Consider the following 18,191-nt stretch of genomic DNA (forward strand, 5'->3'; position numbering starts at 1 on the left):
GAATAAGAATGTATTTTAAATCCTTCCCTTGGGGCTGTTGCTTGTTGTTTCTTCTTCTGCATGGTTTGTACTGTTTTCTGAAGTCTGTAGTTTTGCTGTGCTAATAACCGTCTTGCTCAAATTTGTCTTTAGCTCGGATTTGTAGGATTTTCATGTCCTAGATGAGTAAAATTCACTTGTAAAATTCGCTTGTAGAATGCACTTTGTGTTTGTTATTTGGTGCACAGCTTAATGTTTTAAAACAAGTGCAGTGAAGGAAGAAGCCACAATTATATCATATACAATAACAATTTAAGGAAACATCCCTGTCTCTTCATTTCATTGTTTTCCTGCTTAGGCGTATAGGGCGGTGTGTGCATCCACTGCCAAGGCTGGGGACTAATTGTACAAATGCATTGCCTTCTGCTGTGACCGGCACAGTGAGTTAAACATTTTGGTAACTGCTGAAGGCAGGCTGCAGTGCAGCACTATCCTCCTGCCTTGAAGAGTTAACAGAGGGAAGCGGAGTAAGCACAGAACCTGAGGTGCATTGCTGTACACCAGCAAATTAACGGAACAGGTAGCCTCACTGTTGGTGCTATATCCTGCATTTTTGGTATGCAGCTGTTCACCTGCCTTGGTTCTCAACAAAGACTTCTGATTTCAGAACTGGATCCTTGTTTTTGTGCAGTGATGCATTAATAGCAATATTCATTAAGGTAATAATAAATTAATTTTTTCTTCCTGGCTTCACGAGACTGTACTAACCAGTCTGAAGTTAGTTAGGAAGCTCCTCTCGCTTTTCCGTCATTGTGTGTAACTCACTGATTGTCTATCCCAAACCTTTGGTGTTAGCTGCTAACGTTTGTTTACGACTACAAAATAATTCCCTTTAAATTTTGTAAAATTTAATTCTGTTCCTCTGGTAAATAGGTACATAAGAAGCTGTTATGTATAAAACTATTACTGAAATTCCTGACCACCTTATCACCTAATGTACTCTTACGTGAAACCACATAGTCATTGTTACTGTGCTGTGTTCTCTTTTCTAGTTTCCAAATAAAACAGTAGCCCAGGTAGCCTGCAGTATGCTGAACATGCTGATACATTATGTACATAGGCTTCAAGTGTATCAAGCTGATTCACCTTTAAGAATTATTCAAGTAAGTAGTTTTTAAAAATTTAAAATTTTAAATTCCTTTAAGTGCAACAGTAGAATGTATTTTCCTGAAATGAAAATACCTGAATATTGACAAGTATGTTTCACAACACGTTGAATTAGTAAAAGCATGATGTTACTTAACATTAGGCAATAGGGATTCACACCACACTTGCTGACGCCAGTATTAACACGTATAATGCCTGTATCATGCTTATTTTTTCTCAGATACCACTATGTCATTATTTACATGAGAATGTTGTCAATAAAGTCCAAACTTCTAAAATTAAATATCTTCAAATATGTTTAAGTTTAGTGAGAAAGTGATTACTTAAAATAATCTGCAATTTTGGTTTGCATATCCATTAAGGAGTTTCAGTATAAAGCAAAAATAATTATTTTGGATACACTTTAAATAACAAGGAAGTAGACTATGGCCTCTGTGAGTATGAACTACAGAGAACAGACAGAGGTCTCCCAGGTAACTGAAAAGAAAATTGTGTAGTAGCTTCTTAAGAGGTATAGCAGGCATTTCTCTGCTCCTCTGCAGTCGTATTGTTGATCAGGTAGGGACAGGGTGTTTACAGATTCTAGCAGTTCTAAGAACAACGGAGCTCAGATAGCCCCATACACAGACCCGTGTCAGGCTCCCTCCTGCACCTTACAAGTGTGTTGAATCAAGTTATCTTCCTGCTTGAATATCTGGAGTGGCTATGTAATGTCATTGTCCTTAATGCACCTATATCAGTCAAGCAGAACATATTCCTTCAATGTCACCTTTATGGAAAAAAAACAACCCAACAAACCAAAACGGCAGCAGGGAATACTGTAATTTGTCTCAAAATAACTTTAATAGAATATAATAGAATCAGTATTTTGTTGCATTTACCTGCCTAAAAAATTATTTTAAACTTAAATATTTAGATTATATTTTAAAAGAAACTATGCTATATTTCCCCCAGATTCTGATAGCAACTATTACACATCTGCTACCCAGTACAGAAGCGTCCTCTTATGAACAGGACAAGAGGGTAAATATTTTTAACTTCTTTTTAATGTGTCAATTTAATTACTAAGGTACATGACGTAACTTTGTTACAAAATTTAAGCTGTGTTTTAAAGCAGGAATTCAGCTCTTTAAGCATAAAGAGTATAGTCTTCCCAGAAATATAGCAATATTGTTTATGTAAGTGAATTTCTAAAGTATTTATGGAAAAATATATTTTTTTTTAATTAATTGAGATGGATTGTTTTCAATAATTAGAAAGTCTTCTTTTTCCTTATTCTCGGTCAACTTATCATCAAAGTAACGTGGACTTTTCAAACTTGTCTTATAGTGAGAATATATTCTCAACTTGCAGAGAGTACATTACAAAATATTTATAAGGCTATGATTGTTTGCTCTTTCCATTGTCAGTACATTCTTAGGCAGGATAGCCAGTAATCTTCAGATGAATTTGATTGTCATCATCCTTCAAAATGATTGCTCTCTTTTTTTATTTTCAGGGGGCCTGAGTCCCCTAGCTAAGATGGGCTCTCTCTTCACCTGATACTCACAGTAGTACTTTCTGCCTCCTGAAAGCTGTGTCTCTTCTGAATTATTTGGCTTTGTTCTAGGACTGTGGGACTCGATGATTATTTAAACTTGGGCACTTTGGTGCAGTTGTCACTGGCAGCTCTGTTGTTCTGGGGTACCCATTCCCACCAGAGCTGGCATTCATCTGTTGCTCATTCTGGGCTCCAGAGCTCTGCTTTGCCTCTCAATGTTTGCGAGAAGTCAGGGGCTGTTGTAGACTACAGTGGTATGCCAAGCTAGCCACCTTTCCACTTGAGGATGCTTCCTGTAATTTAAAAACTTTCCCCATGAACTAATGCTGATCATTGTATGTCAAATATCACATAAAAAATTGGCTTACCTAATTTGACAAACATAGTCCTAATCGGTTTCTTAAAAATTGGTTTAATATCAAAATACTCAGAGCCCTTCACTATTAGGTTTATTATACAGTGCCTCTGAGAGACAAACTTCTAGTGTTTTAGTGAAATGAGCTTGATGTTTATATGTGTTTTATTAGTAAATAAGTGGATTTTCTTTGAAAGAATTTTATTTAACTTGGGAAATACTCTAGGAAATCTTGCAGCTATTTATCTGCACGATTTCCTCTTCCACAGATAAGTTTTAAAAATCAGAAATAATTATTTGAAGCCAGTAAATTATTAATTTTTTGGTGTGCATGTGGGTTGTAATCTAATTCTGTTCTACAGTCTTTAAAAACATCCCCTAGAGGGAGTTGGTTCTTTTGCTGCCTGAGTAGCCTACAATACAGAAGGCAGTTGCATTTCTGTCAGATGATACCTGGTGCTGCATAGCATTATTGGCATGTTGTGAAGGAAATTCTGTTATTTATAAAGCCTGAAATGCAGCTGGGATAGTTCAGTTTTGTGTAATCCTTGATTCACTTTGCAGGGAGCTTTATGTGCAAAATGACGCGTCAGCCTTAATTTAGACCTGTGTAATTTGTCATTTTAAAAACAGCAGCCTACAAATCAGTTTTGAAAATCACAGGTGTCTTCTTAAGCACAGCATCTGCTCACAGACTTACCATGATGAGAAACTGTTGTATGGTTGGTCTATGTTAAGTATCTCCGTAGCCAAAGTTTTTACTGATGCCATGGGTTTACTGATACAGTGGCTTCTACACAAGTGTGATCTGCCCTTACTGCAGAAGGTTGACTCTGCTGAACTGAAACAAGAAAGTAAAACAGAGAAGTAAAATACAGTGATAAATGTGAAGTAGCAGGTTCTGATTCAATTGATTTGTAATTGAAAATGTTTGTTCTAGTTGGTGGTTTCTTTACTTCTGTGCTTACTGGATTGGATAATGGCCTTGCCATTAAAGACCTTGCTGCAGCCTCTTCACACTACAGGAGCAGAAAACGATAAGACTGAAAGATCCGTTCTTAATTGTATATATAAGGTACATGTTTCTTTACTTGCTAAATGAGAATCACTATGTATGGAGGTAGTCAGTTTTCATGGAAATAAGGACAAGTTTTTGTAATCTGACCTCTATTCTACTGCTGAAATGTGGAGTGCTGCCTTAGTTCTTGTACATTTTACTGTAACTGCTTGATCTTTGATGTATTTGGAATTGTTGATTTTGGTTTACATTTTGTGATGTTTAACCAAGTCCCTTTTTGTGTGTCAGATCTATAGCAGGCGCTTGTGTTGCTGGAGACCAGCTATACATTTAAGACAGGAGGATGTAGCTTTTATATACCAAGCAATATTATTCAGCAGTAAGCAAAGTAAAAAGCACCAAGTTGTAATTACTGTCTTTAGGGACACAGAACGAAGATAGGGTGGTGGGTTTTTTTTGCAAGGGAAAGGGATTAAAACCTCCAGCAGCTTAGACCTAGCATATGTAATTAAAGAAAATAGGAGATCTAAAAATAAAGGTAGCTTAGTGATTTGTTGTAAGTTTTGTTTCTTGTTGTTAAATTCCACTTCAGTGTAGATGCTGTTTTAACAATTTTCTTTGCAGACCAGTTTTTGTTTCTGAAAACATTAAGCATTTAAAATTTTCCAACATTTTATCCTGACTACCTTATTCTAACAGTTAAAAACCTTAAATAAAAATAAACTTCATTCCTTCTAAATCTTATCAAGTAGTAATTTCACTAGTTAATGTCATGAAATTCTGGTTTTGTTCTAGGTTCTGCATGGATGTGTCTATGGGTCTCAGTGTTTTAGCAACCCTAAATATTTTCCTCTAAGCCTTTCTGATTTGGCATGCGTGGATTATGATCCTTTTATGCATTTAGAAAGCTTGAAGGAACCAGAACCACTGCATTCTCCAGACTCGGAGAGGTCTTCTAAACTTCAGCCAGTCACTGAAGGTTTGTCAAATTGCCTAAATACATTTTATTTCAAAAAGATTTTATCTTGGCTTCCAGTATTGAAGTGTTGGTCTAAAGCATGTTTGAAATTGTACCTAGACACTAGGTAAGACCATTAGTATGGAATGAGCTAACATAATTTTGAGCAATTACTGTTCGATTAACTGAAATAAGTATCTTCTGAATGACATGAAGATTGATTTGATATGGATGCTTCTGCACTCTATCAGCAAGAAGTGTTCAGTACTGCAACATGGATAAATGTTGCTTTTCATTTTACTTTCAGTAAACTAATTTTTTTTAATTTTGCTTCTTTTTCTAAGAATAATCTGGATTTTTTTCCTATATGAGCTTTCAATATTGAAAGCTTTCTGTCAATTTTTTTAGTCTATCATGGTTTGTTGTTTGTGTTTACACTGTTTAAAACCACAGTTGTCTATAAAGAGAGGAATTTTCTTTCATCTGCTTAGAACCTAAAGAGACCCAGAAATTAACGTTTTCTTCACAAGAATATAAAAACAAAGAATCCAGAAACTAAGCTGCAGAGGAGTAGCATGTATTATGCAGTGTATCTGGTAAATATCAAATGGCTACATTGGGAAGAAAATTGAAAAAGATGAGATTAATACTGATACCAGAAACTGTGTTGTGCTATTCTCCTTCCATATTAAGTTGTTCCATTTAGGCTTCCTTAAAGGTATTAAGAATCAGATAAATGCAGAAGCTCTTTGTAGCAGCTGTGTGCTAACAGCAGGTGATTTTGTGGTCTGTAGTGACTACGTGCTGTTTTTTATGTAGAGAAAATGGCTAATCATTGTGCCCTTGTCTAAGGCATGCTTCATCATCCTCAAGTACTTTTTTGGCCAAAGAATTCTAAACATAGAGCTGTCCCCTAATAAGCTCAGTATTGGATTGAACAAGTCTGATTTGAGAACTATTGGCAGGAGGAGCTGTAATTATTAAATTTACTGAAGAATGAAGCAAGGTACTATAGTTGGCTTTTTGTCAAATGGCTGTGGTCTTATTAGTAAAAAGTAATCATCTGCTGGGTCAGAATGAAAGAGGCTTCGAAGGATTCATTCTGTCCTAATTACAGTCTCACCTATACATATTATGTAAAGCTAATATTTAAAGTATTTGCCAAAATTAACTTCCACTGCATGTTCTATTACAGTGTAGTGAATTGTAGTAGCTTTTTATGCCTGGCATCTTTTGTATTCTGTAATAATCTGTAATTATGGGTTAGCAGCAAATGCTGTGTGGCTTTTTTAATCTGACAATCTGAAAAGACAACCCTGAATAGATTTCTCTTTAAATGAATGTAGTTGTACAAAGCCTTAGCATCAATATCTTCATTTTGTATTTCCGCATGTGATCTGTTCTTTTATGATTTCTTGTAAAATTTCTAAATAAAACTAATTTCAGATGTTCCTTTTATCTCTACAGATAAGTTAAGGAAGGCTGATGTGTTTTTAAAGTTTCAGGGCTCTGGAATTGTAAGTCAGATCGTGATATTTAATTGGCAAACTACAGCATTAAAATGCAACCCTGGTCTTGCAACCTTGGCAGTTCTCGTCCACATTGCCAGGCAGAGAATAAAATTGGCAGTGCTTAACTGACTGCACAGCATCTGTTCTCCTTGGCATTGTTGGGGGAGTGAGAGGAGTAAAGTTAGTGGATAACAACCAGTCTGGGACTCCGTCAAGACAGGGGGGTCGGTTAGTACAACCTACCAGCAGAGCAGTATGCCAATGGATCAACCTCTTTTTTAGCAGAGTAAAAGTGCTGTCGTGATATCTTTTTTGAAGGAGTGGAAATAGGCAGGACAGCAATTGTAGGGAAATAGGGAAGTTCTACGTAGACCAGGTGGGGATGGCTAGACTCTTTCCTTAGGTCACAAGCAAAGCTGAAAGTACTGAAGCGCCACAATTCTTAAGACAATTCTTAAGACAGTTCTTAAGGGTGCTTTTGATCAGTTTCATTGACATGCCCTGTTATGCCTTAGGTAGTTCAAGGTCAAATCCATCACAAGTTTTATGGACGCTTAACCCCACAGTATGATGTGGTATGAGACCATGAGGATATGGCCTTTCAGTGCTCCAGCTGTGTAGTGGGGACAGGATCTGCTGAGGGGCAGGAGCAAGCCCTGCAGCAAGCGGCAGGGCAAAGATGCGTTAAATCCTCTGGGAACAGACAATGTGGGGAGAGGAGCGGACAGTTTCCCTCTCTGTTTCAGTAACTTTCCAAGTGCTGTCTCTCACAAGGCATCTGTTACAGCTGGGATTATCTGTGAAATTGTTTTTGTCTCCTCTCGAGGTTTCGGGTAAAGTGGTAGATTGCAATACAAGATACACAAAGAAGAATTTTGAAATTGACTTTTAAATATATTAAAGTCTTATATTTAAACCAGAATGAACTTTTAGCAGCTGACAATAAAGACATCAGTAGGAAGCTTTTCTTGCATCATCAGAACTTGCCGACAGCAAGTCTGTGGTGCCTTCATACATCTAAGGAACCACAGGGCTTGCCTGCATGAAGGCTGAGGAATTGTTCCTCTAGCTGGTATCGACAACAGCTTCCTTTAGCTACAGTACAGGCACACAGGTGCCGCCTGTGCTAACGGCATCTAAGCAGCCTGGTTTCAGTGTCACGCTGACAAGAGGTACGCTTTCTGCAAGGGCAGGGTACATTATAGCCATTCACTGTGCAGTCTAGCTAAGTGACTGTGTTGTGCCGTGATCTGCTTACCAGCTTCTGGGCTTTGACTTGTCATTACAGGACCATAAACGTATATGAGGGAGAAATGAAAGGGAACCTCTCCCTGAAAACTTTGTTGTTTATATTAAACGATGCAAATGTTTAGGGAAAAGTAAAACTGAGGGGGTTTTGTGACGCTGGTGCTGACAGGGAACCTGGTTATGTGAAAATATGTAGCATTAAACAAGTTCTATACATCTTCTAATATTAAGAGGTTGCAAAATCAAACTATTGAATAGTCTAATCATAAGGAAATAATATTTTATGGGCCTTTTTTTGCAATTATGGGCAAAAACATTGTGAAACCTGTTCTTCATAGATCACAGATCTGTTGCGATTGGAAGGTAGTAGTCGCATTGCATAGACACAGTGCTCTATCAATTACTGATTTCATGAATTTCCCTCCATTTGTCATATTTCCTCAAACATATTTTAAACCTTTTTGCTTAGATCAATAATTTTTCCTAAGGTATTTCAATTTCTGAAGAAAAAAGTTTTCCCCATCTTATGTTTAGTCTTAGCTTTCTTTTAAGAAATAGAAATACTTTTAAGGCTTTGCTGTTTGCCTTTTTCCTGAAAGGAGACAAGAAGTACACTTTTTAAAAAAACACTTTATACGTGGTACATCCAGATTAGCAGTTTGTGTTTTCTGAGGGGTCTTCTACAGATGGGTTCTCTGTAACTGCATCTTCTCTGTACCTGAAGTTTAAAATCAGAAAGGAGTGAGACTTCCGTAATTTAATGTAAAATACAGGTAGGTAAGCTAAACTGAACTCTTTTAGGCTTGCTCTAAATGTCATGGAGAAAGAGAAGAGTTTCTAGAGAGTGATTCATCCCTTCTCCGATTCAGGTTTCTAACGGAGGTGAATAGTCTACAGGTGCATCATTCTTTAGATAGCTAAAAGGGTGAGGAGAGTTAAATTCCAGTCTCAGTCATTACTTTTTCCTTCTGCTGCATAACTGTAGTTGTTTAGAAGCTGTTCAGCCAAAGTTGAATTAAAGGGTTAACAACACATCTTGAGGAAATTCAGGAATCCTCCATTCATGCCACTGATACAAATTAGTGGTGATGGACCTTCAGCCTTTCCACAACAGGTAGTTTCAGGGACTGAGAAAAATAGCTAATCTAACATGCTTCCAGAAAATTACCGAGTGATCATGTACATGTATAAATTACATTGCCCAAGCAAAAGACCGTACTATTGTAAAGAGAGCAGAGATGTGTTTACTCAGGAAGACAGGTTGATGAAGCAGCCAGCTACGCTGCTGTAACGTGTAATGATATGACTTAGTTTGTAGAATTGTGGTAAAGCTGTGATGGCTTGCGTTACCGTGTATTTTAATCTGCCCTCCAGAAACAAAGAGCATGGGTTAGATACTCATTTTAAAGAGTTCTAATGTATTGATTGTCCAGTTGGTCCTGATTGAGGAGATGTGCTTCTAGGAACAAATTATTAATATGTAAACTTCAAGTTGCAAATTTAATTTAAAATTGTCCTATTTTCAAAAAGCATTACTGAGTTTGGGGTATTGGGTTTTTTTGCTAAGGGAAACCATCACCAGAATCTGATTTGCTGTGTGCCAAAAATGCTTTGATTGCATTATTTTATTTCAACATAACCGATTACATGTTACATCTTACCATTTACTTTTCAGTATGCTTCTTTTCATATTTCTGATTTAAGTTTTCTGTGACATTTTTAGATCAACAGTACTGTATTCTAAGAGGAGACTCAAGTGAGGAGTACTGTGCTCATTTTATAAAGGAGGCAATGACAGATTTATATCCCAATTCTTTTATTTTTTTATTTTAATTCAAGAGCAAATTTTTCAGAGAAAAACTGTGGTGGGACTGGGAAGGGACCTTCCAAATTTAAATCTGATGTTCCACTCTTTGTATCACTGTATCACCTTTCTTTTCCATGTGTCCCTTTAGGCTCCTAAGAGAGTAAATTTATGCACGCAGGCACAATACAGCCATGGTCAGTTTTGAGATCTTTAGGGTTTGCCACCAAACAGTAATAGTAATAACTTTTAAGCTAACAGGTCCCTCTGATCTCTTCATGTTTTTCTGCAGAACTTAATGGAAGGCATTTAACCTACACAGTGAGAGGTTTCAGGTAGCAGGGAAGCTCACATGTCTTTGCTCCTAGGAACCTGGGAAGAGTATTACCTTACGTGTGCAGTGCCAAGTGCTAAACACTTGGCATAAATATCCTGACAGAGATGAGCCAGCCTCTTCATCACCCAGGTGCTGGTTGGTACTGCACTGATAAATTATTCTACAAGAATCCAACTTACTTCTTCTTTGTCTAGTATAAACTTGCTCACAGTTCCTTCTTATATTTCAGCAGATGGCACTATAACTTAATTTCCTTGTGTGCTACCAATGTTTGAGCATTTCATTCAGCTTCACTGCATGTTTTTGTATTTGTAGATTTTAAACCTCGAGAAGGTTATAGATAATGAAATTATAATATCTAATTTGTTTATATTAGTTTTCAAGGCCTTAGCTCATTAAAATATTTAAGTTTATCTGAGTTTTGGAATAGCATAAATATTAAGTTGATTTGGGCAATTAGTTGATTTTGCCAGCTGTTTACTGGATGAAGTGTTTCCCTTTTTGCAGTTCAGATCTAGTGCTCCCTAAAGGTAGAGAACAGCCAGAATCCCAAACATCTCTTACATTCTTTACCCAAACCTTGGGGCGGGGAGGCAAGTATATACTAATTGTTTATTTTTGTAATGAGAATGCATCCCAGTGCTTCAGAAACTAAAGATCTGTCATAACAGTCAATGTGCATTACAAATTTACCTGTATTTTTCCCATTAAATCAATTAAGACACTTTAAACTGCAAAAAGAAATTTGTTTAGTAAACATGGTTTTTATTGTGTATACATACACAATATAAAAGGACATAATTTAATTGTAGCGTACTTTCACATTCAAGAGATGACATTTTTTCAGTAAATACTGAATGAAAAAGTAACGTGGTTCAGAACGTTCTTGTTTGATGCAGTTTTGGTGAGAAAGAAGGTGGGAATTATTTGCAGGAGTTTTCAGTATTTAGGATAGTTTAAAATATATGATGTAATCCTGAGGAAATATGGTCTTGATTCATCTTCCCTTTGTAAATCCCAAATTTAGGACACTCAGGTCCTGTTACAAGAGGGAAATACGTGCTTTGCCGTATTCATCCCGTTTTGTGTTCTACCTGTTATATTCTACACTGTAATACTTTTGTGTATGGGTGGGTACCCATAGCCAGTTGAGGATTGTCTGCCTGACAGAGTCACTTTGACCAGCTCTGTACGTCATGGATAATGCAAAGTGGATTTGATAGAAGAATCCAATAACAATAAAGTACTGGGTTAGCTGGGTGTGCTATAAACATTAAGAAATTCCTTTTGTGAATTCAGGTAACGTTGCATCCAAGTGGAAGGTGTGCAGCAAAGGAGGAGGTTGTAAAACCATATTGAAATAGCAGTTCATCTCACAAGATGGATTTCACGTGAGAGGCACAGCTAAGCGCTTCTTCCTCCAAGTTTTTCCAGCCTGAAACTTCTCGACATGCACTTAGGGCATGAGATTTGGGGTTTGAAATTTTTTGCTGCTGTTAGATCGTGTTCAGTATAGATAGCCTGGTCTTTGATTTGGTACTTTAACATCATTCAGTAGTATTCTCAGCCTAATCTACAGCTATATACTCCCCAGGGAAATTAAGATGGATTAGAGGTTTTGTGCATCTATGTTCCTTTGTTTTTCACAACGTAATGATGTGTATAAATATAAAAATCCATTACAGTTGGAAATGGACTTCTTACAACGCAATTATCATCTCTCCTTCTTCAGCAATTTAAGATTTATTTTCACTATATTAAGAAATTGTGTATTTTAGAAGAACCGTGTTGATTACAAAACTATGGTAAAGGAGGTATGGTAGGCTGTAAAATAATGAAGGTGCTTCTTTAACTTTCCTGTGATTTTTCATGCTATTGATGTATGAGACCAGGGTTCATCAAAATACATGTTTTCCATTACTGACTTGGATGTATCCTAACCTTGCATTGCTCATCCCGTTTCAAACTCATGACAGAGACCAAAAGAAATACGTAAATCTCAGCGTTGTTTTCTGAACTCTTCTTTTAAAAGCCTGTGTTCTTTCTCTCGTAGTGAAAACTCACATGCAACAAGGATTAATTTCTGTTGCTGCTCGTACTGTGATAACACATTTAGTGAACCACTTAGGCCACTATCCCATGAGCGGAGGTCCTGCTATGCTAACCAGCCAAGTGTGTGAAAACAATGACAACCCATACAGTGAAAGTCCTGAACTTTCTCCTGAACTTTTTGAGAACCCAAACCTTCAATTCTTTGTGTTGAACAATACTTCTCTGGTGTCTTGCATACAAATCCAAGCAGAACACGACATGCCTGGGGGAGGACTGTCTGCTGGACTTGCATCTGCTAATTCAAATGTTAGGATTATAGTGCGTGATCTGTCTGGCAAATACTCGTGGGATTCGGCCATTTTGTACGGACCATCATCTTTATGCGGATCTTCACAACAAACATCTTTTGCACTTTCTTTATCTCAACAAGATAAACCAGAAGATGGTCTTTCATCTTTCGAGCATGTGGAGGATGTGTCTGCAAGGGATGGAATTACACTCCAAGTAAAAAGGAAGTTTAGAGACACTGTACCAACATGGGATACGATTAGGGATGAAGAAGATGCCCTTGATGAGCTCCTGCAGTATTTAGGTGTTACAAGCCCTGAATGCTTACAGAGAACTGGTGTCTCACTCAACATTCCTGCTCCTCAACCAGTCTGCATCTCAGAGAAGCAGGAGAACGACGTCATCAATGCAATTCTGAAACAGCACACAGAAGAGAGGGAGTTTGTTGAAAAACATTTCAATGATTTAAATATGAGGGCTATGGAGCAGGATGAGCCAACCTCACAAAAGCCCCAGTCAGCATTTTATTACTGCAGATTACTTCTCAGTATACTGGGAATGAATTCTTGGGATAAAAGGTAAAAAGAAAAGGTTCACAATTTAAGAGCTTTCTTTTAAGCAATTGTGCTATTCTTACCATGTAATAATAGTTGATCATAGAGTGGCTAAGCCAAAAATACTCCAGGCCAGCCAACAAGAGAGGGGGGTTGCAACTACGAGGGAAATGGCAGTTTTCTTCTGCATTTCAACCTGTCATTTAGAGAGACAGAAAGGAGGAACCTGTTGCCTTTATTGCTGTTTACGTTCTTTCCTTAGAACAGTGTTGGAAGGCAAATTGAAGGAGTGGTATCTTTTCTAATAATTCTTTCACCAGCTGCACTAAGGGGTACCACCGTGGGTAAAGAAGGCATCTTTTTTCGCTTTCTTTGCTTCCCACGTATGTGCCTGCAAAGATCAGTACCTTTCTATGCCAGAATGAGACTCTGAAAGTGTCACATTCTCAGCTATTGTGTTGCTGGACAGTGTCCTGCTGCTTTGCCTGCTAAGAGCATGCTTGCATGCATCCTCAAAGCATTGCATCTGAGTTAGCTAACAAGAAAGACGTGTCCCCTACTATTTATTTCAATGTTGGCAATGTTTGGGTATTGTTTAGAACAACAGGAGACAAGCCTTGTTCAGTTACAACAGTAATGTCTCTGTTTACACTGTTAATTTTGTGTGGGTGTTGTTAGGTGTATGCATGCATATACATGTGGGTATGTTCAAATATTAGCATCCTAGTATTTAAGTGTGTTTCTGAAATCTTCTTTAGCCATGGCTTGTCAAATTCCGTAATAATGGCATTGAAATATTTTCTTACAATGAAAGGGAAATGGATAATCTGTAAAACAAAAATAATCTGTGTCACTGAAATACCACTGAAATCAGAGAAAACTTTGCTGTTATAACCCTTCTTGATTGGGTCTTTAATTCCTCAAGGCAGTCTGGTTTTGAACAGTACTGCTCTTAAACTCATTCCACTGTGTTTTGTGGGAAGCATCTTAAGCACAGTTTAAAAGAAACTAAAAGTGCCTTTCTTGCTCTAACATATTGGTTTGGTTTCTTCTTTTAAATTGTTACAGCTGGCTGGGTGACTAGTGAGCTGTGTTCTGCTCTCTTCTGCAGTTCAGAACAGCAAAAGCTCTGTGTTTAATGCACTAACTCCCTAGGACAGTAGGTTATGGGAGTGTCTTTTGTCACTGAGCATATATATTATGGCCTAATAAAGTGTACAGCTTGCATATGTTTCAAGGGGAGTTCCATCTCTTCTTCTGTAGAGAAGAGATCGATTGCAGTTGGATCAAATAGGTTGACAGAAGAAAGTGGAAGGAAGTAAAGGTTGTACTCAGGGCTATAATGGATATAGATGATTTCCTGGAGTAAAAAAAAAAAAAAAATTAATGTATATTTTTTAAAAGATATCTTAATATTTTATGTAAGAAAGGACTATTGAAAAGGTAGAAGCATTTGTTGACTGTTCTTGAATGGACCTGGAAATGTCCTTGTACCATTCTTGTACTGTTCTGTATCCATCAGTGAACAAGTGATAAAAGAGTTACAAATTTCTCTATTTAGAAGGAGCTTTCATCTCCTGAAGAAAAATGAGAAGTTACTTCGAGAACTCAGAAATTTGGACTCCAGACAATGGTAAATTCTTTTAATGGCTGTCTACTTTTTTGTTTAAAGTGTGTCTGTACTTAAAAGGCTCTAATTGCAAAGATGTGAGCGCCGAACTAATTTTTAAGATAGTTTTGTAAATTATTCATGTATTTTGCACTGTGTTGTAGTTATTGGTGTTATATTGAAGTTACATTGGTGTCATTTGCAGAGTGAGACTCTATAAGTGGAATATCATGACATGGAACAAACTTCAAAGTAACTTGAAATTATGACCATTTGTATGCATAACATGGAAGAGTTTTAAAGCTTTGGTATATCGGTTTCCACATTTTAAGCTTTGGCTAATTTTTAGCTGTTTTCCTATGCTATTAACATTTGAAGACATGGACTTCTAGTTGGAGTTGTGGCACAGGATTAAAACCTTTGGGTTTGTAAAAGTTAAAATAAAATCCCTGGAGGTTTTAGAAGTGTGAGAAAACACCTTCAGTTGCTCCAGTGTCTAACAACAAGCTGAGAACAGAAGGCATTGCTATAGTACTTAAAGATTCTTCATTTAATTGCATAAGCTGTATGTGGCACAGCATTCACAAGGCAGTGTCGTTGTTAATGGGCAGAGCGGTGTCGGTGATGCCTGTGTCACAGGTTTTGCTTATTTCAGAAGCTCGGCTATTCCGTTAGTGATTGGCACTGCCAGCACCATCCTACACCTTCGAAATGGTGAAAGGGCTAAATGCTGTTAGCGTATAGCAAAACTGCAGGCTCTAGAGAAGACCAGACTAGAAAAGACAGAATGGGAATATGGAAGTACAGAGGGTTTTCAGAAAGAAGCCATATAGTTGTACTTCCACTGTCTTTTTCGCTGTTTTAAAAGCCATGCTGTGTTTGTACTGTTTGCGTATTTTGCTTTCATATTAGTAAAGGCCCTGTCATGCTTTGACCATTCTCTGTTTTACAGCCGAGAGACACACAAGATTGCAGTGTTTTATGTTGCCGAGGGACAAGAAGATAAACACTCCATTCTTACCAATACTGGGGGAAGTCAAGCCTATGAGGATTTTGTAGCTGGTCTTGGCTGGGAGGTATTTATTAAAAAAATTTTATCCTGAGTTTGTTTACAGAGAAAATTACAGATCCCTTTAGATATGACAAGTCTTTGGCTCTTCAGCATTACTCACAAGTACTGAAATACACTGGTTAGCAAGTAGGATGTAGAGAAGAATTTCCATTTTAATTTCATTAACAATACTAGTTATTTCAAGAAAGTTTGTGCAGGCAGAGATGATTCTTTAACATGCAGTCCTGTACTTGGCTTTCATGAACTATTTAGGAGGCGTCTTGATTTCCTTGTAAGCCTTTAAAGTGTTAAGTCCATTGAAGTTTGAGCGTTGTTCAAATTTGGGAATCCAAGAAGTACAAATGCACAGCTTCTCTCTTGCTCCCTTCTTCCAGCCTTCCACTGCAGGCATGTATCTGTTCACACACTCCACTCCGTGTCTCTTCCAGCAGCCAGAAATACCCCATCATCTATATGGGCTTGCAGCTCTTCCATCACTACTTTGATACTGTTAAGAGGTTTTTCTTTTTTGCATCCTTCCTTTCTGACCACACAGGATTACAATGGAAGTGAAGTTCAACTCAGCCCATTGCACAGAAGTACAGGAATTGCTCCTGCTCCTGGCTGGCTGCATAAGAAACTGCAAGGGTTTTTGTTCTTCTTGCAACTTGCGTTCATCAGGAATGTCCACATGAGTGTTCATTTTGGGGTTTTGGGGGGGTTTTTTTGCTCCTTAGGTATGTAAGAGCATACTTAGATTAGATGTATGGGTAATGGCTCTGACTTTTCCACAAGAACATATAAAAACTGCTAGAAGTCTATGACTGTCATGAACATAGGTGTTTATTTCCCACATTCCTGATTCTTCAGAAGGAAAAAAAAGCAAACCACATTAGTGGCTTCAAATTTCCTTCTTTAGCAGGTTAATTCTCTTGGCCTTTATTACCTCAATTAAAGAGTTGCTAGTTTAGATTAATATTCCATGATGAAACATCTAATATTTTAACCTCTTAACATTAAGTTCTGCATCCTTTATTAATAGAAAAGGAAATATATGTGGGCAGAGATTAAATGTATCCACATCGGAGACATAGCTTCCTTTAGGCACTGTTTTAAAAGTGAAATAGCACACTAAGCATCTTACTTGTTTCAATATAATATATTTCCCATAGAACTAAGACTCAACAGACTTATTTACAAATTATCAGTTAGTGTCCTGTGATTTTTTTCATATTCATGGAATGAAAATTTCTCAAGAAAATTTATGGAAGGTAAAAAGACAATTTAAAACTGTCTGACACACACAGGGTTTCTTCAGAGCTCAGTTCAAGGCTGATGTAATATCACAGAATTCTGAAAAATTCAAAAAGCACATGTAAGTGACTACAGTCAACTGATCAGGGCATAATGCAGTAAATATTCATTTACACAACTTTCCTTTTCTCTAATCTCATCCTCGCAGCAGCGTCTGTGTTGACCGTGGAATATAGAATGCCACTGCGCTGCAGCTTATTGCCAGTCTAGTCAGCGAGTGAGCTCTTTAGAAAAGCATAACTGTGCTGTTGTGAAAAGAATCTTCACTTTTAAAAAAATCAGTTGAAAGTGCATTTTAAAGTGTAAAGAATGTATTTATCAGCTGATAATTTTTTTTTCTTGTAATCCTTTCTGGGCTTTATTTCTAGGTAAATCTCACAAACCATTGTGGCTTTATGGGAGGACTGCAAAAAAACAAAAGCACTGGATTGACCACTCCATATTTTGCTACCTCGACAGTAGAAGTAATGTTCCATGTGTCAACAAGAATGCCTTCTGATTCAGATGACTCTTTAACAAAAAAGGTAGGTGTTTCTGAATAACAGATTTTCTTTTGGTAATAAACCCAGAGAATTAGAGACAAAGAAAATCCAGTAACTTTTTCTAAAAAAACATAAAATACTGTAACACCTTCACCTGCTAATAGTTGGTATTTTATTGAAGTAGGTTAAGCCATATAAATTATTCTCTATCAATTTCTAATTTTGCCATACCGGTGATTTTTGCCATCATTGCAGCTGTTGGCAGGATCACACATGTAGTTCTGAAAAATGCAGGGAGGTAATGATCTGTGTAGAAGAAAAAGCATTGCATCTGCATGACTTTTTAGTACTTTCAGACTTTAAATGCCAATTAATAAATATGTGGTGAGAACTTTTTAAGATGATTTTGTATTTACTTAAGAGTCATGCGCTGTCTCTTAATTTCCCTTAAAAAAAAGGTAAAAATGTAAAGAATTCAACAGTGATTATTTTATATAAGGTGTTTTGTCTTGGAGCAGGCACAGATGCTCAACAGCGATATGATCTCTCACAGCCACATTAAGAAAAAAATGGTTTGCTGTATTGGTATTTTTTTCTTTAGAATTTAATAAATTCCACATTAGTGATAATAAGTTACAGTCTCGAACATGTGTCCTATTATAAATGAACAATTGGCTATCATTAGACTGTCCCTGGCCCTGCATACATACATCTTCAGATGTGCTAATCCTTTCAGTAGACACGTTAATGAGCACTGGTTGAAGTGTAATATTGGAGGAACTGAAGCTGGTTGACCTCAGCGAGGAGTTTAATACTTGTAATTAAATTAGACAGTAGACAGTAAAGAGAGAAATAGCCATGCCTCTGGCAAGCTTCAATTATTAATGACTTTTTTGTTCTTTGTGTTCAACTTGAAGAAAAAAA

General features: G+C 37.1%; 1 protein-coding gene across 13 annotated transcripts in view; it reads left to right on the top strand.

The window, feature by feature from the left end:
* RALGAPA1 (Ral GTPase activating protein catalytic subunit alpha 1) overlaps nt 1-18,191 on the top strand; it is a 136,364-nt gene that overhangs the window by 76,882 nt on the left and 41,291 nt on the right. For 12 of the 13 annotated variants that reach the window (XR_013929379.1, XR_013929380.1, XM_080394966.1 and 9 more), the window contains 8 exons: nt 1,032-1,142; nt 2,101-2,169; nt 3,982-4,116; nt 4,855-5,038; nt 11,971-12,835; nt 14,373-14,444; nt 15,373-15,496; nt 17,154-17,309. Coding sequence is in view for 11 of the 13 variants with exons in the window: in XM_080394966.1 (XP_080251092.1) it covers nt 1,032-1,142; nt 2,101-2,169; nt 3,982-4,116; nt 4,855-5,038; nt 11,971-12,835; nt 14,373-14,444; nt 15,373-15,496; nt 17,154-17,309 (1,716 nt within the window). In the remaining 2 variants the exon portion in view is untranslated. Of the gene's footprint in view, nt 1-1,031; nt 1,143-2,100; nt 2,170-3,981; nt 4,117-4,854; nt 5,039-11,970; nt 12,836-14,372; nt 14,445-15,372; nt 15,497-17,153; nt 17,316-18,191 lie in introns of all 13 variants that reach the window. The other variant, XM_080394974.1, reaches the window with a different exon arrangement.

Source organism: Falco punctatus (genome assembly GCF_963210335.1).
Source record: "Falco punctatus genome assembly, chromosome: 7".
NCBI lineage: Eukaryota > Metazoa > Chordata > Aves > Falconiformes > Falconidae > Falco > Falco punctatus.